This window comes from Scyliorhinus torazame, chromosome 4, assembly GCF_047496885.1.
Source record: "Scyliorhinus torazame isolate Kashiwa2021f chromosome 4, sScyTor2.1, whole genome shotgun sequence".
NCBI lineage: Eukaryota > Metazoa > Chordata > Chondrichthyes > Carcharhiniformes > Scyliorhinidae > Scyliorhinus > Scyliorhinus torazame.
In genome coordinates this window covers 133,786,373-133,812,818 of record NC_092710.1, presented here as the reverse complement: position 1 = coordinate 133,812,818, position 26,446 = coordinate 133,786,373, and the positions used below count along the sequence as shown (strand labels likewise).

The 26,446-nt window shown below is 50.8% G+C and overlaps 1 protein-coding gene across 3 annotated transcripts in view; it reads left to right on the top strand.

The window, feature by feature from the left end:
• dlgap2a (discs, large (Drosophila) homolog-associated protein 2a) overlaps positions 1-26,446 on the top strand; it is a 1,100,531-nt gene that overhangs the window by 969,615 nt on the left and 104,470 nt on the right. For all 3 annotated transcript variants that reach the window (XM_072498636.1, XM_072498634.1, XM_072498633.1), the window contains 2 exons: positions 5,843-5,990; positions 13,182-13,401. In XM_072498636.1, coding sequence (XP_072354737.1) covers positions 5,843-5,990; positions 13,182-13,401 — 368 coding nt within the window. The remainder of the gene's footprint in view (positions 1-5,842; positions 5,991-13,181; positions 13,402-26,446) is intronic.

Genomic DNA, 26,446 nt, shown 5'->3' with positions numbered 1-26,446 from the left:
ATAATATTGGGGTTAGTTAGCTTGTAAATAGGCTCAGTTCACCCCTATAATATTTATTTATATATGGCGGATGGGCTGCTGATTTCGGCACCCATTCTTCCATGTATTATGGGGGACAGTTTGGCTGTGGATGAGAAGGTGGATATCTTGTCATCCCTCATATTTTATGTGCCGCACCCCCGCACCTCCAAAAGCATGCCAAGTGGAGGGCGATGTAGAATCCAAATTCAAAATGGAAAGGCAAGCAATGCAAAATAATGTAAGGAGGCCGCCTCATCGTTCAAATCACGAGAGGCCTCAATCGGGAATCGTGACGCTCGAAACGCCTCGTGAGTTTCAACGGAATATCGCGAGGCGTCGCAATCTGGGTATCGTTCTCGCTGGGCGAGATCCAGATGCTAATGTTTAAATAAGCCATTAGCTTATTTATGAGCATGGTGATACCTTGGCACCTAGGCACACTGGCACCTGGGAACCTTGGCACTGCCAGGCAGGCACCTTAGTGGTGTCAGACAGGCACTAACAAGTTGCCCAGGTGCCAGGTTGCCTGTGGCAGGGGGCCCCGGGGGGGGGGGCGACTTGCGCAGAAGAGGTGGGGTGAAGGAGGGCTCGAGGACCCCGGAAGAGGTAAGTTGGCTAAGTGGGTTGGGCCACTGAGGGGGGTCAATAGATTGGGGTTGCCTTTAAAAATGGTGCCTTGATCCGCAAGTAGTTTTCCTGTACTGGCACATTGAGTCTGCACCGACCTTCTCAAAGAGCACATAACCCTAAAACCTCATCTAACCTGCACATCTTAGCATACTAAGGGGAAAAATAGCATGACCAATCCACCTAACCTGCACATCTTTGGACTGTGGGAGGAAACCAGAGCATCCAGAGGAAACCAACCTAGACATGAGGAGAACGTGTGGACTCCACACAGTCACCAGGCCCGGAATCAAACTTAAGTCCCTGGAATCCTGTCCTAACCACTGTGCCACCATGCCACTAAAATTGCAGTTAGCAGAAGATGGTTTCAATCCATCAACCTCTGGATTATGGGCCCAGCACGCTTAGCTGCACCCTTCTGCTCATGAACGCTTGGCTGAGTCCCAAACCAACTAATGTATTCTGCTAGCAGAGAATGTTCTCAAGGACAATATGAGCTCTTGTTGACAGAATTATGGACTGTTAAGAGATTTATGCTTTTTTAGTATTTATTGGAATAACAGTTGTTTATCTTGACAGAGTTATGAGCTTTTCAATGAATTCCGAATTTATGATAGGGCTCATGAGTTACATTTATATTGAATATTACATGCGTGAGTATGGGAGGTGGATGTGTGGAGGGGTAAAAGGTGACAGAGGAAAGGGGAATTGTTATGTTCTGGTGCATGGACAATGATTGAGTCAGCGCACTAAAAAAACTCTAGTTTTAGATTAGTCGCATTTATTATTGTATAACAAACTGTGGGTTGGAAACTGGAACAGTCACAAACATAACTAACCACGATGACTTCTCCTACAGACTTCCCCTAGGTTACAATGTCACATGGCATAACTTGCCTGCCATCTAGTGGTTGGAGGTCAAATATATTTACATGTACAATTGCTTATGCATATCACGGCAGGAATGAAGGCTTGAAGTGTAGGAGGTATGGGAGGATAAGGCGGTGTATAGAGGGTTGAGGTGTCAAGGTAGTGGGGTGAGTGGTTATGGTGCTGATGGGGTGAGGGATGGGGTTGAGGGGAGCATTAGACAGCCTGACACTCATCCATTGAACTGGGCCATTGGCCCATCAAACAGAAGCGCGCCTTTAAATATGGCCACCTCTACATCGTACCCACCTTGCAGATGGCCCAGGCAGGCATCACTAGTCAGGAGATGGGATCACAATGTCAATAAATCCCCTGACTCCTGATTTCAGCCTCCAAGATGAAAATCTGACTCTTGGTTATTAATTCCTCCCCCATGCTGACTTTGCATTGTGCAGAAGTTTGTTCTTTGCAACATGTGAGTTTTTGCTTAATATCCCATTTCCAAGTCTTAATTTCCCAGGCTTTTAAAATATGTGGGTCTCTTAGCAATCAGCTTTCATGTCAAATCAGGATCGCCTCTTGACCTAAGAGCTGCAGTTTAAAATAACTTCAGCATTTTCTGTCTCTGAGCTTTCGTTATTCAGATTAGGACAAGATTCCATCTGTACTCCCCTGCTCTGCATTGCTCATTGACTAAAATGTTAATGCAAAACCATCTGGGATACTTGACCATTTGAACCACATGTGTTAAACAGCAATCTCTCAAATTATATGCGTTTGCATTGCTGATTGCTCTGCATGATTAATGTATCCTGTGGAAGCAACTTGTGGTGTAAATGTCAAGGGCTGTAGTGACTTTAACAGCCTCTTGCAGTGATGTGCCTGTGTCACGACACGCTGGGGGCTAGTGTCTGGTCAATTCTAGCCTCACTTGATCTAGTCACAGCACAGGTGAAATTAGATTTTATTTAAAATACCCAAGACCCTTGGCTGAGGCAAATAAACTGCAGTCACCAGGTTTTTAACTTTAACACAAGTAATGCTATATTATGTGCAGTAATTAAACTGACAGAAAATGTAACTGACTACCGAATACCCAACCCTCCTTTTCTAACTGCCCCCACTCTCTACATACACACACACACTTTTTTAAATTATTATTTTTTTAATTTAGAGTACCCAATTCATTTTTTCCAATCAAGGGGCAATTTAGCATGGCCAATCCACCTAGCTTGCACATTTTTGGGTTGTGGGGGCGAAACCCACACAAACACGGGGGAATGTGCAAACTCCACACGGACAGTGACCCAGAGTCGGGATGGAACCTGGGACCTCGGCGCGTGAGGCCGCAGCGCTAACCCACTACGCCACCGTGCTGCCCCCATACACACACACACTCACACACAATAACACAGAACACAGAGGAGAACGGGTGATTGAAAAGTAAAGAAAATATTAAAATAACAGGATAAAGGATCTTTGATGCACTGGGACGACTTCCAATTAATGTCTTTCTGAAGTTCAGGCTTTTGTTTTGATATTTCTTGCTTCTGGGCTTGAGATGGTTTTCTCTGGCAAGGTTGTCTATTTTCTCTGTAGAGTCAGGATCATTTCAAGTTTACAGCAAAGATGAGCCAGGCACTCACTGGTTTTTAGAACAATAAAGCAGTTTGTTCACTTCAGCAAGGAAGAGAGAGAGAGCATGTTCCTTCTCCTGCTAAGCTTTAAACACTTGGCGAAGCTCTCTCAGAAGGATCATGAAGGAACCAATCACTGATTGTTGTCAGGCAGAACACTGTCCCTGGCTAGCCCACCAGTTGCCAGTTAGCCAACTGAACAGATTTCCTCTAAAACCGCTTCCTAAGATTCACTCGATGCTGAAGAGTCTGGCCTGTCCTCTCCAAACATAAAACCTGGGAGTACACTGTCCTGACAAGCAGGCTGCTCAGCTTGAGTCTTCTGCTCAAAGGCACATTCCGATTATGGGTCCATGGATCAAAAATAATAAAATAAAAGAAATGGGAACAAAGAGAATAAACAAGAATTGCTCTTTGGCTGGAGCCAAGTTTGCAGCTCGTAGCTCAACTCAATTCCAGTCTGTTCTTGTGATTATGGCTGACAAAGGTACAAACAAAATGTACCTATGTGATCTACCGACCGCTTCTCAGCGGAATTGGGATGGGACATGGCAGGTAGATCCCGGGAGAGGCCTCTTCCAGGATTTATCCGGCTCGAGGCCCCTCGCAAGTGGGACTAGCTTAGTGATAGAAACTGGGCGGCATGGACAAGCTGGGCTGAAGGGCCTGTTTCCATGCTGTAAACATCTATTTCTTTTTATAAATTTAGAGTATACAATTCATTTTTTCCAATTAAGGGGCAATTTAGCGTGACCAATCCACCTACCCTGCCCATCTTTTGGGTTGTGGGGGCAAAACCCACGCAAATACGGGGGGAATGTGCAAACTCCACATGGACAGCGACCCAGAGCCAGTATCGAACCTGGGACCTCGGCGCCGTGAGGCCGCAGTACTAACCCACTGCGCCACCGTGCGGCCCCTGTAAACATCTATGACTCTTTGACTCTATCTAATCCAATCTCGCGAGACATTGCGAACTGCAGCCTGCCCACAATGGGGGCAGATCCAGCTAATCTGCATATTAGTTTTATTTTTTTTATATATGTTCAGTACCCAATTATTTTTTTCCAATTAAGGGGAAATTTAATGTGGCCAATCTACCTACCCTGCACACCTTTGGGTTGTGGGGGTGAGACCCACACAGACACAGGTAGAATGTGCAAACTCCACATGGACAGTGATCCGGTCCTCAGTGCCATGAGGCAGCAGTCATCTCCGAAATAAAACAGTGTCCCGTCAGATAACGAGGTCTTTCTCGGTGCTGCGAGTGTCGGGAAACATCTGGCTAAACACACTCAACACGAGACTGTTTCATTTCCATTAGATCATGCCCGTAATTATTTTGCTTTCACCCTTCTTCCTCCAAATAACATACAGATCATGGGATTCACATTCATCAATTGTGTCATCAATTAAAATAGCAAAAAAAATGACATGAGCAAGGCCTTTGCTAAAAAGGAAATCATAATAGAACTTAAATACATTCATCATCAATAATGCTTTAATGTCAAACTCAAAATTTAAAAGTCCATATGCATGAGTGTACCTTTAAACCTTTGAATGCTGGAATGATTGCCTAACAATGTAGCACCCCTATTTCTCCCATGATCTTTTTGTTATTTGGAGGAAGATGGGCAGGAACAAAAGAGGGATGTCCAGTAGATGAGATTCATCAGAGTTTTTCTGTTTTTATTATCTTACTCTGAATTAAATAGGTGCATTGAACTTGGAATTGTTTGTAGACCGCACTCACAAGCTACAGGTTGCAACCAGACCGGCAACCGTTTTATATGGGCATTGTTAAGGCACGTTGCCTTTGGATGTGGAAACTGTGCCCTTGTTAGAATTCATTTGCATGTCAATGTAATTTTGGAATGAACCTCCTGCTTGTTCCAACTATGTGTTTCCTACCCCCAATTCCTTACCTCACCAGAGGTTGCCAGGAAATGTTACGGGTGGGAGATCCAATGAATTAAATGCTCACTTTAATTTTTCTTTTGCAAATGTGGGTGAGCCTAAATTTAGTACTTCCCCCATTCATCCCAAAGAGCTGAATGGGTTGTCAACTCAATGTGGAAAGCTAGCCTGCTACAGCCCTTTGTGTGCAAACTCAGAATGTGGTTATTCTCCGTATGAATAACTTCTGTTATTATTGCATCTAGCTATGTGAATAATGCGATTACATCAATGACCATCATCCAAAAGAAACAAGATGATCCAATCAGAGTTCTTGATAATGGTCTAATTTTTATAAAGAATGTTGATGCATCCAAGAATGGTGTAATTATTTCTTAAAGTAGCAGAAAAAAGGAGATAAGCATCTTATTAATTTGACAATATAATATTAAAGTAGTGATAATGTAAAGAAAACAAATGGATCCAATATAGCTGTTTTAAAAAATATATAAAACTACATAAAACTGCCAAGCAAAGAAATCTGACAGTGATTCTATTTTTCTTCATTTTGTTTGATTGTGGATTTGTTAAGATTATTGTTTTCATTCCATTTCATTTCATTACAATTCTGCATTACAACTGTGACTACACTCCAGGAGTAATTGGCTGTAGTAAAGCGCTTTGGGGCGTACCGCAGAGGTCATGAAATATGCTACACCAATGCAAGTGTCTTTCTCTCTCTCTTTCCTTCTCTGACTTTGTGGTTCTACATGTTTTCTTTTTACTTGCAGCCAGAACTACCTACAATCTGCGATTGAAGTGACCATCAACCACAGTTTAGATCCTTCCGCCAACGAGAACTCTCCCAAGTTCCGCTCAAGAAATCAGAGCTATATGAGAGCTGTGAGCACACTGAGCCAAGCTAGCTGTGTCAGTCAGGTGAGACGTGGCCCTCAGAAAAAAAAGGAATCTCCCCAATCTCAACATTTTTATGTGAGGTGACATCAGAAGTCATTTTCTGCCCTGATATGTCTCAACAAAGATTAAACAGGGACAGAATTAGGACTGTGAAGGGAAAGGCTTGAACAATACAACAATATGTAACTGTGCGCATTCAAAATTTAGCTACCACCAGCAAAGTGAAAGCTATTTGCCATTTTAAAATGTGTAAGTGCTTCGTCATCTAAATAGTAATTTGTGCAAATCCATTTATTATCACTTGTAATGACATACTATTGCACTAACTGCTATATTTATACTAAAAGAATCTGCAGCCTCACTAGCGATGAGCACAGACCCAGGCCGATTTCAATCAATCCAGATTAACTAGTTTTGTTGGACTGAATTCAAGCCATGTTTTGATTTTAATAAGTTCGTTTTGTTCCTTTTTAAAAAAATATATTAACAACCTTGTGAGACTTGTGTATATTGTTGATTAAATAGTGAAATCTTAAAAGAATTCCTTTTATTTTGTGTTATGGGGAAAACGAGAACATCAGGTTATCCACCTGGACGAAAGTGGCAGTTGAGGAGCACTAACAGGAATATTGATTATCTGTCAGGTCCATAGTCTTAATATTCATGCAGGACAGCCAGCACAATTGGAAAGCTTTTAGCCCATTTAATTAACCTGGAGACTAGGCTGCCTGGGAATTTCTTAAATATCTCGAGAAGCCTGGTTTAGATTTGGGACAACTTTCAGTTTTCTCATGAAGCCTGAAAACATTCTCAGAGGTGCGCTATCAGATGCTCATCTTATTACATTTCTATGAAATATAAGCCCAGATCACCCAGTCTCTGGACTGCTGGAGATTGGACATACTACCCAAGATGTCGTTCGGATGCTGTAGCAGTCACGACGCGCTGACCTCCATGGGAATTAGCCAGGAAGTTTAAATGTCTGATGGGTAATTCTCCACTCCCAGGCAGTCTATTCTTCAGGTTAATTAAAGGGTCTAATTCTCTACTCCACAGACCCTCCAAGAATGGGTTGAATTCTCCCATTTCCAGGGTATGTCCAGAGGATCCGTGGCATTTTACGTGGGAAGAATCGGCGTGGCCCCAGCACCGATTCTCCGACCGGTGAGGGGCTAGCAGCCACGCCATGTAAAACACACGGCCTTCCCAATATAAATGCCTGGAGAATTGCCGGATCCATGGCCACGCATGTGAACGGCGGCGACCTGTAGCGGTTGTGCCATACAAGGTGGCGCCAGCCTTGCGCGAACCCAACCTGTCAGATAGTGCCTCCCGTGCCACCCCCCACCAGTCCTCCCAGCCCTCGCCGAAGCCCCCCCCGGCTAGCGGCACGGCTCCCGCCCAACTGTTGGCGGCGCTGGACCCAGTCAGCAGCCGCCAGGCCGGGTTCCCGACCGCTGAGACCACACATTCCCCACACGGTTGGGAACACGGCCCATCGGGGAGGGCCTTTTTGTAATAACCTGAGGCCATCCCAAAGGCATGCAGCACGCTCCTTGATTACACCGTTTTGGAGGTGGTGGAGTATCCGAAAACGGGCGCCCCTCCCGATTCCATCGTAAAAAGGGATTCTCCGCCCGATCGGTGATTACGAAATCGGCGTCGAGGAACGGAAAATGTGTCCAAATCAGACTTCGAATTGGAGACTTTGGAGAGTTCCGTGGGCTTCTCTGAATAGTTACGCAGGAGATAGTAGACAGAAAAGTCCTGGACTAACACGTGGGTAACAACAGCTATAACCCCCAATAACTCACTCTGACCCACCCAACCCGCCCTCCTTCCCACCTGACAACCCCCAATCCTTCCAAACAATGACCCCAATCCAACTATCCCTACCAAGCCTCTGACTACCCCCAACCAGACATGATTACACCTCACTGTCCAACTACACCCAACCTGACTAGTCTCCAACCTTACTAGTCCTTCTAACCTGACTACCTACCAACCCATTTACCCATCTTACCCACCCATTACCCTACTCACCTGACACATTATCCACCTGCCACCCTTCTCACCTGCCACCCTACCCACTTACCACACCCACCCTACCCATCCACCTATTTATCTTGCCCACCCTACCCACTTACCTCACTAACCTACCTGCATGATCCATTTGTTCATTCATCAACTCACCTATTCATCCATTCACCCACTCACTAACATGCATACTCAACATTTAAACTTACCTTTCAGTGACTAGTGCCATAAAAAGGGGCCGTGTCCAGTCTTCCCCCAATGCTACTCCACTGCAATGGCATTCTCTGAGAACTGCTGTGCTCTGCATTTCTGGAGGGGCTGGGCTCAGAAGACTCAGCCAGCCTATGTCGGGGTGCAGTAAAGTACAATCAGAGTGGCAACCTGACAGTAATTGCTGCTTTGTGGAAGATCTAGGCCAAAAGTGCTGTCTCTAGGATAACGTCTCAATCCTGGAAGTTTGGAGGACTAAGCACAGTTGGGGGTAATTTTGTTCTGTTTGGGACCCTACCAATATTGATCAGAAAAGAAATGTACAATAAAACCCCACTATATATTAGGAATCATTGGTATTAGACATTTCCAGTGCAAGTGGAAATGCCATGTACTAGTGGCAACTGTAGCTAGTTGGACTATTGAAGCTCGTCAAAATGATAGGGAGAAATGTATAGTGTGTTTTGTGGCTTAAGTTGGTTTCAGCTGTCCCAAACTAAGTCATCCAATGTATCACAGTCACTCACAACTAATATTACAATGACCAGCATTACAACAAAGAACATAAGAACTAGGAGCAGGAGTAGGCCATCTGGCCCCTCGAGCCTGCTCCACCATTCAATGAGATCATGGCTGATCTTTTGTGGACTCAGCTCCACTTTCCGGCCCGAACACCATAACCCTTAATCCCTTTATTCTTCAAAAAACTATCTATCTTTATCTTAAAAACATTTAATGAAGGAGCCTCTACTGCTTCACTGGGCAAGGAATTCCATAGATTCACAACCCTTTGGGTGAAGAAGTTCCTCCTAAACTCAGTCCTAAATCTACTTCCCCTTATTTTGAGGCTATGCCCCTGGATAACCAATTGGAGTTTTAAGTGGTGAGAAACAAGTTCACTTTTTTTAAATGTAAGATGTTACAGTGAATTCTGTAAGAGCAAATAGTTGTCTTTAGCTCTGCACAATGGTTAAACTTTGAGAAAATTAAACTGCTAAAAATAATTTGATCCATCTCCTCGAGTTGACTTCAGTTGTGTGGACATGGCGAATGAATATTGCATAATGCAATCAGGCTGAAGGATTATGTGGTCGATGTTGTGTATGTGGACTTTCAAGAGATGTTTCACAAAGTATTATATGGTAGATTTATTGGCAAAGTTAAAGTCCATGGGGTTGAAGAGACAGTGAGATCATAGATACACAACTGGCTAAATGACAGGAAACAGAGAGAGGTGTGAATGAAAACAAAAGACACCGGAAATACTCAGCAGGTCAGGCAGCATGTGTGGAGAGTCAAACAGGTTTAGATCAATGTCATTGACCTGAGTCATTGGACAGACTTTTCAAATTTTTGTATCAACTCTGGTGGGACAAGCGGTGTGTAGCCTGTCCGTTGTCTTTTCGTGCTGAACATTTGACCACTATGAGAAACAAAAACTGGGGCAGGATTTTCTAACCCCGGGCTGGGTCGGAGAATCGCCGGTGGGGGGCGCGATTCATGCGACGATGCCCCGACGTCGGTCTGCCGATTCTCCGCCAGCGCGGCGCTGGTCAGGGGCCGCTCTAGGCGGGCCCCCGGCAATTCTCCGCACGGGATGGGCCGAGTGGCCGCCGTGATAGGCTGAGTCCCGCCGGCGCCGTTCACATGTGGTCTTACCCGGCGGGACCTCGGCGTCCATCCTGCAGGGGGGCGGCCTGGTGGGGGGGAGGGGGGATCCGACCCCAGGGGGGCCTCCACCGTAGCCTGGCCCTTGATCAGGGCCTACCGATTGGCAGGCCGGCCTCTCCTGGTGGAGGCCTCTTTTACTCCGTGCTGGGCCCCTGCAGCTGTACGCCATGTTGCGTCCAGGTCGACGCGGAGAAGGAAACTAGTGCGCATGCGCGAATTCGCGCCGGCCACAGCGCACATGCGCAGACCCGGGGCGCCTGTTTGACACCGGTATCGGCAGCTGGAACTGCATGAGTCGCTCCAGTGCCGTGCTGGCCCCCTGTAGAGTGCAGGATCGCTGATCCTGGGGGCCTGTTGACGCCGTCGTAAAATGTGACGGCATTTACGACGGCGTCGCCACTTAGCCTCCGGATCAGAGAATCCTGCCCAGGGTTCTTCGATGCCATGTTGACAGGGCAGTCACCATCATATTCACCTCCTGAGAGATCGGATGTGAAAGAAAACTGAAGTAAAGAAATGAATCATCCCACGGACTTGGAATCTCCATACCATGTGGACACAGACCACACTCCCCCTCACGGCCACAAAGCTCCCAGCACCTTGCCCACCCCTCACCCCCTGCGCAGTCTCCTGGCACTGCCCTTTGGCACTGGTGCCCGGCAGCTCCCCCAGCATTAGTCCCTGGTGTGTCTTCGGGCACTGTAACCTGTCAGTGCCTGGGCAGTGCTAGGGTACTGCACCCAGGCATGACCCTCTTCCCCCCCCCCCCCCCCCTCGGCACTGTACTTAACTGTGTTTGCCAGTTCCCCATTTTTAAAAACATGTTGTAATCCCTGCTGACATGACGTCACGCCACTTTCCTACACAGAGCTATGTTACAGCAGGGAAGCCCACTAATTATATGAAAAGGTATTTAAATGGGGTTCTTGTTATTGCATGGCGGGAACCCAATTACATCACTGGTAGCGGGCATGGACAATCGAGTGAGGAAATCCCAGCAATGTAAAAGCCGTTTTGGGTTTCCCCTTGATTCTCCACCTCGGTCGCCTTTCCCGCCCACCGAAAATGTAAAATCTCCTCCCCGCTAACTCCATTTCTCAGTCTACAGATACTCTGCAAAGTATTTCCAGTATTTTCTGCTTTTATAAAAGATTTCCAGCATGCTCAGTTTTCTGCTTTTCGAATGGTTGTTTATTAGTCTGGAGGGAAGTATGCATTTTTATTCCCCAAGGATTGGATTTAAGAGCACTGCTCCATTTGATATATATTAATGATCTGGACTTGGGTATGCAGGGCATCATATGAAAGTTTGTAGATTATACAAAAGCTAGCAATAAACAATGAGGAGTTTAGCAACACATAAGTGGTGAAGTGCATAGATAAATTGGAGATGAAATTTATTGACTGAAGGGATAGTTCAATCAGATTCAAAGGTAACCTTCAAAAGGCAATCGGATAAATACGTGAAAAGAGAAAAACAAAATGACAGGGTTGTAGGAAAGAGCATGGGAGCGTGAGCATGGGCCCAGTGGGCCAAATGGCCTCCATCTGTACTGTATCATTTTATTGATTCTGATAAGATCAATTCGCATTGAGGTTAAGTGGGGCTGTCTGAAGCTGCTGAGATTCCTTTTCCTTTCGCTAATCAAGTAGCAGAATAAAACATCCAAATTATCATCTTGCTGTTGAAGAAGGACTGAAATCAACTGCAATAACCTTAAACCTAAAGAGGCTTGTTTGACTCATTTATGTTGAACCAACCATATCAAAATAAAACAAAATTTGTGTTGCCCGCCACAACACGCCACAATGTGTATGCACTTACAGAGAAACATATGGAACATTTTAACTTATGTTATTTCTAAAGGTGGTGGTGCGGAAAACCTTCTTTGTAGAAAGGAAAAAGTTAACAAATGGCTTTTCTGTCCAGGTTTCCAGTGCAGTCGACCCATTTTGTCTAAATGTTTCGGTCCGTCTCGCAATGGGAATTATCGTGCACAGGACGGAAAATGTGGTGATCCATTTAAAGGTCCGTTGACCTTGGGCGGGACTTTCTGGTCTTAGGGCGGACGCGACCGAAAGATGCCACCCTTGGTTTGAGGCTTGAAACCACATGTACATCTTTGCTCTATATTCGGCATCGTATGAATAAAGCAGCTAGTTTTCTCCAATTTTAACAGAAATGTCCACATCCTCCATTCCAATTGTCCCATCAATCAGTGATACCCAAGAGACATTTGGCTTCAGATGGCAGTGAATTAACTGCAACAGATGTCAAGGTGAAATTGAATTTGCGCTCACATTTTCGGCTGCTAAGAAATGGAATCTTCAATTTAAAGTTGTTTGATGTTCATTAGCATGTTGGCAGTAAAGGCTCTGAAATTCCTGAGGAGGCTTTTGGGACATGGGTGTGAGGGAGAACAGAACTTCGAAATGTCCACACTGGAGAGAAAGCTAACTCTGATGGCAGGGTCAAGCTACTTAGAGTGGGATCTTCCGGTCGCGCCAGAGGCCATCCCCCGTGGTGGGTTCCCCAACGGCGGGACGGACGAGCCACACAAAACACCATAGTCATTGGCAGGACTTGAAGATCCTGCTGGTGGCTAATAGCAAGCCGCCTTTGCTACCGGAAGACAGGTTGGGGGAGGGGGGGGGGGGGGGGGGGGGGGCGACATCTATTCTATATCTGATACAACTAGGTAGAGGGAGGAATTTCAGTGCAGCGTCCTGTTGTAGCATCAGTATGCCACATCGGGCCTCGTTATCATTAAAAAGAAATCGGAAATACTGCTGGTGTTGTTTTCTGCCTGCTAAACAATTCAGTCAAGTGCAGTGCAGACTCAACCTGGGAATTTCAGAACTCCACTGGACTCCCTTCCCTGCCCTAGCAACACTTAATTGCAGGGACTCAAAAGATGTCAGCTATTGCTGTGGATGTAAATGAGGAAATACACTGGATAAAGCAATGTTCTCATTGGTTTTCTACATAAATGTGGGAAATAAGTTATCCGGTGAATTATATTATATTACCCTAAAATGCACTGAGCTTGATGATGCGATTAAAAAGGGACAGAACCATGGCAAATTTTCATTTTGACACAAATTCCAACATTATATGTCAAAAGCACCGATTAAAATCCAAAGAAAGTACTGAGAGGTGGCACAGCTTTCATTGACCCAGAACAGTTATTTAAGTAAAATTGGTTGATGTCCATGTTGTGCATTTCAAAGAAAGGAGAAAAGAAGGAGCTTTGAATTCATAGCTTCTATTTCATTATTGATTTTGTTTCCCAGGTGAGTGAAGCAGAGGTCAACGGACAGTTTGAATCAGTTTGCGAGTCTGTTTTCGGAGAAATTGAATCACAGGCAGTGGATGCCTTGGATCTTCCTGGCTGCTTCCGCACACGAAGTCACAGTTATCTGCGTGCCATTCAAGCTGGCTACTCACAGGATGATGACTGCATCCCTGCGATGTCATCTGCAATAATGGCCTCCTCCATCAGATCCACGACAGGTGACTAAAATGATCTTTCAATTCTATTGCACCTGATTGTTCCCTTGTTTTAGAAGGAAAGGTCTTGGTCATTCCAGAAGACATCCAGCAACAAAGCCACGCATTTGGCCAAGATCAATTTATGCTAGGCCCAGCCTTATGGTAGCGTTTTATGTTCGGCCTTCTGGGCACAGAGCCCCTGGTCCCATGGATTCATAAAGGGCAGGTCGTGCCTAACTAATTTAGTGGAATTTTCTGAGGACATTACCAGTGCAGTAGATAACGGGACGCCAAAGGATGTGGTATATCTGCATTACCAGAAAACTTTTGACAAGGTGCCACACAAAGGTTTGCTGCATAAGATAATGATGCATGGCGTTAAGGGTAAAGTAGTAGCATGGATAGAGGATTGGTTAATTAATAGAAAGCGAAGAGTGGGGATTGATGGGTGTTTCTCTGGTAGACAATCAGTAGTTCGTGGTGTCCCTCAGGGATCAGTGTGGGGTCCACAATTGTTCACAATTTACATAGATGATTTGGAGTTGGGGACCAAGTGCAATGTGTTCAAGTTTGCAGACGACACTAAGATGAGTGGTAAAGCAAAAAGTGCAGAGGATACTGGAAGTCTGCATAGGGATTCGGATAGTTTACGTGAATGGACTAGGGTCTGGCAGATGTAATACGATGTTTTTTTAAAATAAATTTAGAGTACCCAATTAATTTTTTCCAATTAAGGGGCAATTTAGCGTGGCCAAGCCACCTACCCTGCGCATCTTTGGGTTGTAGCAGCGAAACCCACAAAAACACAGGGAGAATGTGAAAACTCCACAGGGTCAGTGACCCAGAGCCGGGATCAAACCTGGGACCTCGGCGTCGTGAGGCAGCAATGCTAACCACTGCACCACCATGCTGCCCCTATGGAATACAAAGTTGACAAATGTGAGGTTATCCATTTTGGTAGGAATAACAGCAAAAGGGATTATTATTTAAATGATAAAATACTAAAACATGCTCCTGTGCAGAGGGACCTGGGTGTCCAAGTGCATGAGTCGCAAAACGTTGGTTTACGGGGCAACAGGTGATTAAGAAGGCAAATGGAATTTTGTCCTTCATTGCTCGAGGGATGGAGTTTAAGACTAGGGAGGTCCTGCTGCAATTGTATAAGGTGTTAGTGAGGCCACACCTGGAGTATTGTGTTCAGTTTTGGTCTCCTTACCTGAGAAAGGACGTACTGGCGCTTGAGGGTGTGCAGAGGAAATTCACTAGGTTAATCCCAGAGTTGAGGGGGTTGGATTACGAGGAGAGGTTGAGTAGACTGGGACTGTACTCGTTGGAATTTAGAAGGATGCGGGATCTTATAGAAACATATAAAATTATGAAGGGAATAGATAGGATAGATGCGGGCAGGTTGTTTCCACTGGCGGGTGAAAGCAGAATTAGGGGGCATAGCCTAAAAATAATGGGAAGTAGATTTAGGACTGAGTTTAGGAAGAACTTCTTTATCCAAAGGGTTGTGAGTCTATGGAATTCCCTGCCCAGTGAAGCAGTTGAGGCTCCTTCATTAAATGTTTTCAAGATAAAGATAGATAGTGTTTTGAAGAATAAAGGAATAAATGGTTATGGTGTTCAGGCAGGAAAGTGGAGCTGAGTGCACAAAAGATCAGCCATGGTCTCATTAAATGGCGGAACAGGCTCGAAGGCCCAGATGGACTACTCCTGCTCCTAGTTCTTATGTTCTTATGGTCGCCTCTGTACGGCCTTTGATGTCAGGGGGGCTAGGACTATTCCTAGGTCAGCAGTTTGTGTGTTCCAATTCTAAGTCGGGTTTGAATTGTGGGCAGTGGCATTCTAACACACCTTGCAAAGACTCTAAAGAATTGGTCCCACTAGTTCAGGCTGGAGTTGGGGCCTGGGAGGTCCAGATTTGGGATAGAGCAGAATTTTGTTTTTCACTTAAAGAAGCTCCCTTTGTAAACAGATTAAGAAAGCAGATAAGTTGTTTTTCGCGATGGGAGGTGTTGGAATCCTTCACCCACCTTGCCAGCTAGCTTCGGTTGGCATTTGCTGTGTTTTTAGAAGGAGGGCACACTTTTATCCCCCCAACACCATTGTAGATTCAGAATTGGAGACCTCTCTCCTTCTACCTGTGAGCAGGTCTGCAGTGACATTCTGAGACAGATACAATCTGGGGTTGTGCCTGTCGAAATTCTTTGTGCTATTTTCTCTCATAGTTGTGACCAAGGAGCTTGACCATACTGGTTCTTCATTCTGTCCCACATTTAGCTAACATTCTTGCTAACATTTTTACCAAATGATGCCCCAAGCCATTGTTCGTAACACAAATGTTGGGAGGCTTCCTTTCGATTCATATCTCAGCTTTGGAAAAGTGGGAGAAAAACTGATTTTGAGCTGAGATTTTCTTCAGTTGAACATTTGGCAGACTGGAGACATCATCATTAGCCAAATTTCATACCCTTGTCACCGAATCTCCCCCCCTTCCCTGGCACTATCCTTCCTGGCACTATCTCATGATGAACCAGACTGTTTGTTGCTTCAGTGCCCTGCTCACCCTCAGCTGAATTTTTGACATGATTGCCTCTTGATGTAACAAAGATGCCTAGTTGCACTTCTGCAATCACCCACTTCCGTCCCTGCTCTGGTCATCTGCTGCTGAAACCCTCATTTAAGTTTTTGTCACCTCGTTACCTATTCCAGTACTCTCCAGGCCGGATTTCCATTCTCTTCAGTATAAACCTCAGCTTGCCAAATACCTTCCTTCGAACTTTCCATTCTTCTGACACAGGCCTATGGTGCAAAGGAAGGGGCTTCCTTTTTCCCGCTTTGGAAACTGTGCCTTCTTCAAAAGCCAAGGCCCCTCTGAATTCCCTGCCTGAACTATTCTACCTCTCCCCTGTCTCACCTCATTTAAGACCCTTCGTAAAAACAGCCTCTCACCATGGCATTTAAATATTCTGATAACTCCTTATTTGGTTTAGCATCCTTTTTATTGATTACACCTCTGTGAAATGCATTGGGATGTTTTTCTCCATGAAGGGTGCTAAATTAATGCAAATTGTTGTTTGAGGCTCAATAAATGTAATTACAGGGCATTTATAATGTAGCATCCTGATAGTTACCATGGATGCTGCAGGACAGAATTATGCTGGGGCTTGGTATTTTACATACATTAGCGTATTAAACAACCCTTTGTCAATGGGAGAAGCCTACGGACACTTTCAACATAATGGACACATTTCTCGCAGGCAAATACTGCCATACTGGTGCCTTTGAAATGACCTGTGGCATACCAGACATTCATGTGTATTCTCCACAGCATGCAGAAACCACTAACAGTAACTCAATGTAAAGTGACAGTCTGACTCCTGTACCAAGATAATTAAACGTATAATCATTTTTAGTGATCGGCATTGAGACTGAAAGCTCCTGTTTGTCACACGTAGGACAGTTAGAAGGCAATAAAGTATGATTAGTTAGTTCAGATTATCTCAGAAGCAGCAAAAGATAAGTTCAAGCAGCTGCGACCACTTCTCTCCTCACTGGCTCCTAACTGTAGTAAATATAATGTGGAGATTCCGGCGTTGGACTGGGGTGAGCACAGTACGAAGTCTTACAACACCAGGTTAAAGTCCAACAGGTTTGTTTCGATGTCACTAGCTTTCGGAGCGCTGCTCCTTCCTCAGGTGAATGAAGAGGTATGTTCCAGAAACACATATATAGACAAATTCAAAGATGCCAAACAATGCTTGGAATGCGACCATTAGCAGGTGATTAAATCTTACAGATCCAGAGATGGGGTGACCCCAGGTTAAAGAGGTGTGAATTACATCAAGCCAGGACAGTTGGTAGGATTTCGCGGGCCAGATGGTGGGGGATGAATGTAATGTGACATGAATCCCAGGTCCCGGTTGAGGCCACACTCATGTGTGCGGAACTTGGCTATAAATTTCTGCTCGGCGATTCTGCGTTGTCGCGCGTCCTGAAGGCCGCCTTGGAGAACGCTTACCCGGAGATCAGAGGCTGAATGCCCTTGACTGCTGAAGTGTTCCCCGACTGGAAGGGAACATTCCTGCCTGGTGATTGTTGCGCGATGTCCATTCATTCGTTGTCGCAGCGTCTGCATGGTCTCGCCAATGTACCACGCTTCGGGACATCCTTTCCTGCAGCGTATGAGGTAGACAACGTTGGCCGAGTCGCACGAGTACGTACCGCGTACCTGGTGGGTGGTGTTCTCACGTGTAATAGTGGTATCCATGTCAATGATCTGGCACGTCTTGCAGAGATTGCCATGACAGGGTTGTGTGGTGTCGTGGTCACTGTTTTGAAGACTGGGTAGTTTGCTGCAAACAATGGTTCGTTTGAGGTTGCGCGGTTGTTTGAAGCCAAGTAGTGGGGGGTGTGGGGATGACCTTGGCAAGATGTTCATCGTCATCAATGACGTGTTGAAGGCTGTGAAGAAGATGACGTAGTTTCTCCGCTCCGGGGGAGTACTGGACGACGAAGGGTATTCTGTCGGTTGTGTCCCATGTTTGACTTCTGAGGAGGTCGGTGCGGTTTTTCGCTGTGGCGCGTTGGAACTGTCGATCGATGAGTCGAGTGCCATATCCCGTTCGTATGAGGGCATCTTTCAACGTCTGTAGATGTCTGTTACGCTCCTCCTCGTCTGAGCAGATCCTGTGTATACGGAGCGCTTGTCCATAGGGGATGGCTTCTTTAATGTGTTTAGGGTGGAAGCTGAGAAGTGGAGCATCATGAGGTTATCCGTGGGTTTGCGGTAAAGCAAAGTGCTGAGGTGACCGTCCTTGATGGAGACGAGTGTGTCCAAGAATGCAACTGATTTTGGAGAGTAGTCCATGGTGAGTCTGATGGTTGGATGGAACTTATTAATGTCATTGTGTAGTCGTTTCAGTGATTCTTCGCCGTGGGTCCAAAGGAAAAAAAATGTCATCAATGTATCTGGTGTATAACGTCGGTTGAAGGTCCTGTGCGGTGAGTAGGTCCTGTTCAAACTTGTGCATGAAGATGTTGGCGTATTGGGGTGCGAATTTGGTCCCCATGGCTGTTCCGTGCGTCTGGATGAAGAACTTGTTGTCGAAGGTGAAGACGTTGTGATCCAGAATGAAGCGGATGAGTTGGAGAATTGCGTCTGGAGATTGGCAGTTGTCGGTGTTGAGTACTGAGGCTGTTGCAGCAATGCCGTCGTCATGGGGGATGCTGGTGTAGAGTGCCGAGACGTCCATTGTGACGAGGAATGTTCCTGGTTCAACTGGTCCATGGGTGCTGAGTTTCTGTAGGAAGTCCGTCGTGTCGCGACAGAAGCTGGGCGTACCTTGTACGATGGGTTTCAGATGCCCTCGATGTAGCCAGAGAGGTTCTCACACAAGGTCCCATTACTTGAAACGATAGGGCGGCCTGGTGTGTTGGCCTTATGTATTTTTGGGAGGCAGTAGAGATCTCCAATGCGGGGAGTACGTGGGATGAGAGCACGTAGGGTGCTCTGAAGATCTGGATAGTAAATATAGTTTCCAGTTTATTTGTTGAAAGCTATAACGATTTACTAAGAATACAAAAGCAAACTACTGCAAATACTGGAAATGTGAAATAAAAGCAGTAGATGATGGGAACACTCAGTGGGATAGAGAGCATTGGTAGAGTGAGAAGCAGGGTTAATGGGTGGATTCTCCATCCCCGGATGCCCAGAATCTGGGGCGCCATTCTCCGACCCCCCAGAGGGTCGGAGAATGGCCGTTGGCCGCCGTGTATCCCGCCCCCGCCGGTTGCCGAAGTCTCCGAAGGGAGAAAAGTCGGCGGGGCGTTAATGGCGCCGCTGCCGCGGAGAATGTCACGGGTCTGCGCAAGGCAGCCGATTTTCGGCCTGCCGATATTCTCCCTTCCGGATGGGCCGAAGTCCCGTCGACTGATGACCGTTCACGTCGACGTGAATCAAACCTCCTTTTCATCGGCGTGACCCGGTGCTCCAGGCTCACGCCGACCAGCGTGGAGGTGAGTGATGGCCTGGGGGGTTGGCTCTGGGCAGGAAATGGCGTGGCCGCAGTCTGAATGCGTGAGGAGAGGTGTGTCTCGGGTTGTGTGTGTGTGTGTGTGCGGCGGGGTTGGGGGGTGTTTAGAGTAGGCTGGGCTCCGGGGGAGTGTCGGGAGGGGGTCCATGCCGGGTTGGAGGTTGGGGGGGGGTCCGTGCCGGGTGGAGGTTGGGGTTGGGGGGGTCCGTGCTGGGGTAGAGGTTGGGGGGGGGGTCGTGCTGGGGTGGAGGTTGGGGGTTGGGGGGGGGGGTCTGTGCTGGGGTGGAGGTTGGGGGGGGGGGTCCGTGCTGGGGTGGAGGTTGGGGGGGGGTCCGTGCCGTGCCGGGGTGGAGGTTGGGGGTTGGGGGGGTCCGTGCTGGGGCGGAGGTTGGGGGGGGGTCCGTGCTGGGGTGGAGGTTGGGGGGGGGAGGACCGTGCCGTGCCGGGGTGGAGGTTGGGGGGGTCCGTGCCGTGCCGGGGTGGAGGTTGGGGGGGGGGTCCGTGCCGTGCCGGGGTGGAGCATTGGGGGGGGCTGTGCTGGGGTGGAGGTTGGGGCGGGGTCCGTGCCGGGGTGGAGGTTGGGGGGGGGGTCCGTGCTGGGGTGGAGGTGGGGGGGGGTCCGTGCTGGGGTGGAGGTTGGGGGTTGGGGGGGGGGTCAGTGCTGGGGTGGAGGTTGGGGATTGGGGGGGGGGTCCGTGCTGGGGTGGAGGTTGGGGGGGGGGGTCCGTGCTGGGGTGGAGTTTGGGGGCGGGGGTCCGTCCCATGCCGGGGTGGAGGTTGGGGGGGGTCCGTGCCGTGCCGGGGTGGAGGTTGTGGGGGGTCCGTGCCATGCCGGGGTGGAGGTTGGGGGGGGTCCGTGCTGGGGTGGAGGTTGGGGGGGGGTCCGTGCCGTGCCGGGGTGGAGGTTGGGGGGCGGTCCGTGCCGTGCCGGGGTGGAGGTTGGGGGGGGGGTCCGTGCTGGGGTAGAGGTTGGGGGGGGTCCGTGCCGGGGTGGAGGTTGGGGGGGGTCCGTGCTGGGGTGGAGGTTGGGGGGGTGGGTCCGTGCTGGGGTGGAGGTTGGGGGGGGGTCCGTGCCGAGGAGGGGGATGGGAGGGCAAGTGAGTTGGTCCACCTGGCCAGGTGCCAGCCTCCAACTGTTGGACCCATGCGGTCCATGCCACCTGGCTGGGGGGAGGAGGGGATATGGGCAATGATGACATGTCGTCGTTCCCCTCCCCCCACCAGGCCGTCATGTTTTCAGATCATCCAGCGATGTTGGCCGCCGTGGCGGCTGCCGCTCATGTCTATGTTGCCCTGGATGAGGAGGAGGAGGAGGAGGAGGAGGAGGAGGAGCGTGCCAGAGAGGCGGCGCAGGCTGCTGCAGAGGGGCAGGCGGCAGCCGCCCAGGCTGGAGGGACACCCGACCGACAGGACGAGGAGGGGGAGGAGGACATTGCGGCCCCACGGCAACGGAGGCACCCGAGGGCGCCCCGTGTGTACCGGCCCCGGCAGTCATACCAGGACCTCACGGACCGGGAATGCAGGAGGAGACTCCGGATGAGCCGGGAAACCGTGGCACACATCTGCCACCTGCTGCCACACCTGTCACCGCATGGCACTGGCGGGGGACACCATCTCCCCGTGTCCGTCAAGGTTACGGTGGCCCTGAACTTTTATGCAACGGGGTCATTCCAGGCACCGAGTGGGGACCTGTCCGGCATATCGCAGACATCGGTGACAGATGCCCTATATGCCATGGCGCACCGCTACATCCGCTTCCCCGTGGACCGGGCCAGCCAAGATGCCCGGGCCGTGGGCTTCTCTGCCGTTGCCGGATTCCCCATGGTCCAGGGCGCGATCGATGGGATGCACATCGCCGTGCGGCCACCTGCAGATAACAGGGCCGTGTTCACTAATAGGAAGGGGACCTATTCGATGAACGTACAGGTGGTCTGCGACCACCGCATGATGATTCTGCACGTCTGCGCCAGTCACCCAGGCAGTGTACACGACTCATTCGTGTTGTCGCGGTCATCCATCCCCGGCATGTACGAGGGACGCCATCCCCGGCTGAGGGGCTGGTTGCTGGGCGACAGGGGCTACCCATTGCGATCGTGGCTGGTGATGCCTATACGGAGGCCACGCAATGAGGCGGAGAACCGCTACAATGATGCCCATGTAGCGACAAGGGGAGTGATAGAGAGGTGCTTTGGTGTGCTGAAGATGCGTTTCAGGTGCCTGGACCTCTCTGGGGGCGCCCTCCAGTATCGGTCAGATAGGGTCGGCCGCATCATTGTGGTGTGCTGCGTCCTGCACAACATAGCCCAGCAGAGGGGCGATGTGCCGCAGGCAGAGGAGGGCGGAGTGGAGGAGCTGCAGGAAGAGGCCCAGTCCTCCCCAGATGAGGGGGATGGGGGCAATGGTCAGGGCAGATGGGGTAGACACAGGCGGGTGGCTGTCCACCGTTACCGGCTGGCCCAGCGGGCACGGGACAGACTGATAGACGCCCGCTTCACTGACTAGATAGGCGTTGGAATCGGGTAGTATGGCCACAGACCGCACACCATGGCAACAGCCGACCACCCACACCCCCACCCATCCACCCACCCAGCACCCTCACCCCCCTCCCCAACCCCACCCGCATGCACACCACCGCCCCCCCCCCACCATTGCCGATCCACCTGCGGCACAACGGGCCGGGCTCACACAGTTGCGGGTGGACGCGTGTCTATCGCAGGCCATGGAGGATGATGACAACCCGCCCTGCGATGAGCTCCTGGCTCTACATCGTTGGACTATGTCTGACCCATGGCCACAGTACCACCATCCACCCGGACCATCCCTGCATGCGGCTGTGACACTGCAGCGCACGGTCCCGTCCTCTGCCCGGGGGATGTTGATGGCGGCCCAGGGGGAAGGGGGCAGACTCACCTGGGGCTGAGGTAAGACCACCCCTCACACACACACTTGCGCTCAATGTACATGACACCCCGCACACTTAGGACAGAGCACAAAGGCAGCTTCGGTAGGTGTAACATTGACTTTAATAACCAAAGGAGTTCATGCACGTGCCCTAGCCCCTAAACCTCATCTGGGCCCTGCACCCGTGCCAACTTACTCAGTGTCTAATTGTTTGGCCTTACGGGCCCTTTGACTACGTCTACGTGGTTCCCCAGACGGTACAGCAGAACTGGAGGTGGACTCCTGTGATTCCTGCCCTCTGACACTGGATCCCTTTGGCGGCCGTTTCCTGGGGCGTCCTGGCCTAGATGGGACAGGCTGCGGCCCGGGCGACTGGGATGGCGAGCTGCCAGCCTGTCCTGCCCGTTGCCCACCCGATGCACCTGGGACGGAAGGGGGGGAGTCCGAGGTGTCGCGGTGTACCGGGACCTCCCCTACAGAGGGAGCCGGGATGGACCACACCACCTCCTCCTCCCTCGGGGTGCCCGATGGCCCCCAGGCCTCTACATGGGTGGGGGATGCGAACGGACTGGCCATCCGATGCCCCCCCGACATCTGGCGCTGCCAGTCCTGGAGGCCCGTGCTGGCATCGACAGGGGTCTGCAGGTTTGCAGCCATGGAGCCCAGGGGGTTGGCAAACCCTGTCTGTGACAGTGCGACGCCAGCTCGCACATGGCCACTGGCGCCGATGCCCTCAGCGATGGCCTGCAGAGACTGGGCCATGGCCTGCTGAGACTGGGCCATGGCCTGCAGAGACTGGGCTATGGCGTTGAGTGCCTCTGCCATCTGGCGCTGGCACTGGCTCATGGCCTCCTGTGAGAGGGCAGCCATGTCCTGGGCCACAGACGCCGCCTGCACGGAAGGCCCCAGGCCTCGCAAACCGTTCCCCATGTCTGACACCGTCGTACCCATTGCCTCCACCACGGACGCCACCCGTGCGGTGTCAGCCTGGGTGGCACGCATGACCGGCACCACTCCCAGCTCCTGGACGCGGGTGGACTCCTCCACCTGCGACCGCAGCCTCCGCAAGCCGCCCGTTACCCTCTTCGCTCGTCTCCGGGTCGGTGGTTGCATCGGATCTATGTGTGGGTGTGGTAACTGCAGGAACCCGGGATCCATCTGGGCGGCAGATGTTCGCTTGGGCTGGACTGCCCTCCGACCGCCCGGTCCCTCTGCTGCTCCTACCTCCACCTGCTGTACCGGGACGGCTGTATTGTGCGCACCAGTGAGTGTACCAGGCGCCTCATCACTAGAGTGTTTCTGCGATGGTGGAGGGTGTTGGTGACAGCAGTGGCGTTGTGTCGTGCTCTTCGTCCCACTCTGACTCCATGGCACTTTGGGGTGGGGGTTCGTCTCCACCCATCCACTCTGAGTCACTGTCCGGTATTTCGTCTTCCTGGGTAGTGCTGTCCCGGGTAGGGGTGTCCTGGGCAGTGGTGTCCTGGGTAGTGGTGTCCTGGGTAGTGGTGTCCTGGGTAGTGGTGTCCTGGCTCGGATGTGACGGGGGCCTGTGGCTGCCCCCCTCGTCGCTGGATGGTCGCTCCCGCACGTGACGGGGGTGTCGTCTCCCTGTTGCTCCAGGTCTCTCCGTCTCCTGTGGTGTGCGAGGAGCATCCTGCGGGCGTCGCATGCTGGAGGGTCCGGGTCTCTCCGTCTCCCGTGGTCTCCGAGTGGCATCCTGCGGGCGTCGCATGCTGGAGGGTCCGGGTCTCTCCGTCTCCCGTGGTCTCCGAGGGGCATCCTGCGGGCGTCGCATGCTGGAGGGTCCGGGTCTCTCCGTCTCCCGTGATCTCCGAGGGGCATCCTGCGGGCGTCGCATGCTGGAGGGTGCGGGTCTCTCCGTCTCCTGTGGTCTCCGAGGGGCATCCTGCGGGCGGTCTGCATCTGTGGGGATGGGTGCCTGGATGTTTGGTCCTGCGATACACAATGAAGCATGCATGGTTAGACATCAGGCAGTGATCAGGTGATATGGGGGAGGGGGATATAGGGGAGGGGGGATATGGGGACGGGCTGTCGGTGGCTCACTCGCTAGTACGCCCCGACCTCTGCATCAGCAACCTCCCGGTCCTCAGGTCTGCCAGCCAGTTCCAGGGCCCTTTCCTCGTGTACGGTCAGTGGCCTCTCATCAGCGGGCCCTCCTCCAGTCCTCACATGCTCCCTATTGTTGTGTGCGCGCTTCTCCTGTGGGGGGGGGGGGGGCAGGGGTAAAAGGCAACAGTGTTAGGCAGGTATATGAATGCACGCCATCGTTTGCGCGTGCATTGCAGAGGGCTGGATTCACTTGGGGATATGGGGGATATGGGGGAGGGGGGGATATGGGGAGGGGGGATATGGGGGAGGGGGGATATGGGGAGGGGGGATATGGGGAGGGGGGATATGGGGGAGGGGGATATGGGGGATATGGGGGAGGGGGGATATGGGGGATATGGGGAGGGGGGATATGGGGGAGGGGGGATATGGGGGAGGGGGGATATGGAGGAGGGGGGATATGGGGGAGGGGGGATATGGGGGAGGGGGGGATATGGGGGATATGGGGAGGGGGGATATGGGGGCGGGGGGATATGGGGGAGGGGGGATATGGGGGAGGGGGGATATGGGGAGGGGGATATGGGGAGGGGGGATATGGGGGAGGGGGGACATGGGGAGGGGGGACATGGGGGATATGGGGGAGGGGGGATATGGGGGATATGGGGGAGGGGGGATATGGGGGATATGGGAGGGGGGATATGGGGGAGGGGGGATATGGGGAGGGGGGATATGGGGATATGGGGAGGGGGGATATGGGGAGGGGGGATATGGGGGATATGGGGGAGGGGGGATATGGGGGATATGGTGGAGGGGGGATATGGGGGAGGGGGGATATGGGGGAGGGGGGATATGGGGGAGGGGGGGATATGGGGGAGGGGGGCTATGGGGAGGCTCACCCTGCCTGCTCTGACGAGGTCGTTCACCTTCTTGTGGCACTGGGTGCCTGTCCGTTGTGTCAGGGCCGCAGCGGTGATGGCCTCTGCCACTTCCCTCCACAGACGCCAGCTGTGGCGTGGGGCAACTCTGCGGCCGTGCCCGGGATACAGGGCGTCCCTCCTCTGCTCCACCGCGTCCAGGAGCGCCTCCACATCGCGTGACTCGAACCTCGGGGCTGAGCGACGGCCAGCCATCCAGTCGGGTGTTGCGGTCGGGTGTTCCGGTCGGGTGGGGGGGAGCGGCGCGGCCTTATGAGCCGTCACGCCGTGCAGCACGTATGACGCTGCACGGCGTGAACCACTGCGCAAGCGCGGATCCCGTTACGTCGCTGCTAGCCCATTTCAGGCCGGAGACTATCGACCCATTTTTCCGACGTGACGCAAGTCAGATTTGCGCCGTCTTTTGCGCCGATCGGCGGACTTTCCGCCGATAACGGAGAATTTCGCCCCTGTTCCCCGATGGGACGGAGAATTGGGCGTCGGAGCAAAATTGGGATTGGCGCCAGCCACCGACCTGAATGTCATGCTCTGACCCATCGCTGGTGGAGTGAACGAGTTCCACACCGCACGCCAGCGGGAGCATGGAAATCAATGCATTATAGCTGTAATACTTAATTTGCCATTCCACATGTCCATTCAATGAGGGAGAGCAACTTTGCCTGTGATGATGCCAATCAGAATGAGTGGATGCTCGTATTTCTGGAATTAATTGCAGAAACATGGCAGTTAACACACCCATATAGATACCCCGAGAGTTTTCATCAACTGCAAAGATGGATACGCTGTCAATATGCAGCTGGTGTGCAACCACTTAAAGATCTTTATGCAAGTATGCTTAAGATTTCCAGGCAACTGCAATGATGCTTTCATCCTGCAGCAGTGCACCCTCCTAAATATCGTTGCACCTGGAACAGAGTTACTGGATGGTTGGAGACAAGAAATACCCACTTATAGAGTGTCTGATGGTACCCCTCAGAAACCTGATGTATGAGGTACAATAGTGCTACAATAAATTCCACTCTACCACCAGATGCACGACGGGACAAGCCATCGGCATGGTGAAAATGAGCTTCAGGAGCTTGGACAGATCTGGTCCTTTCAGTACCTATCAGTTAGGGTCTCCAG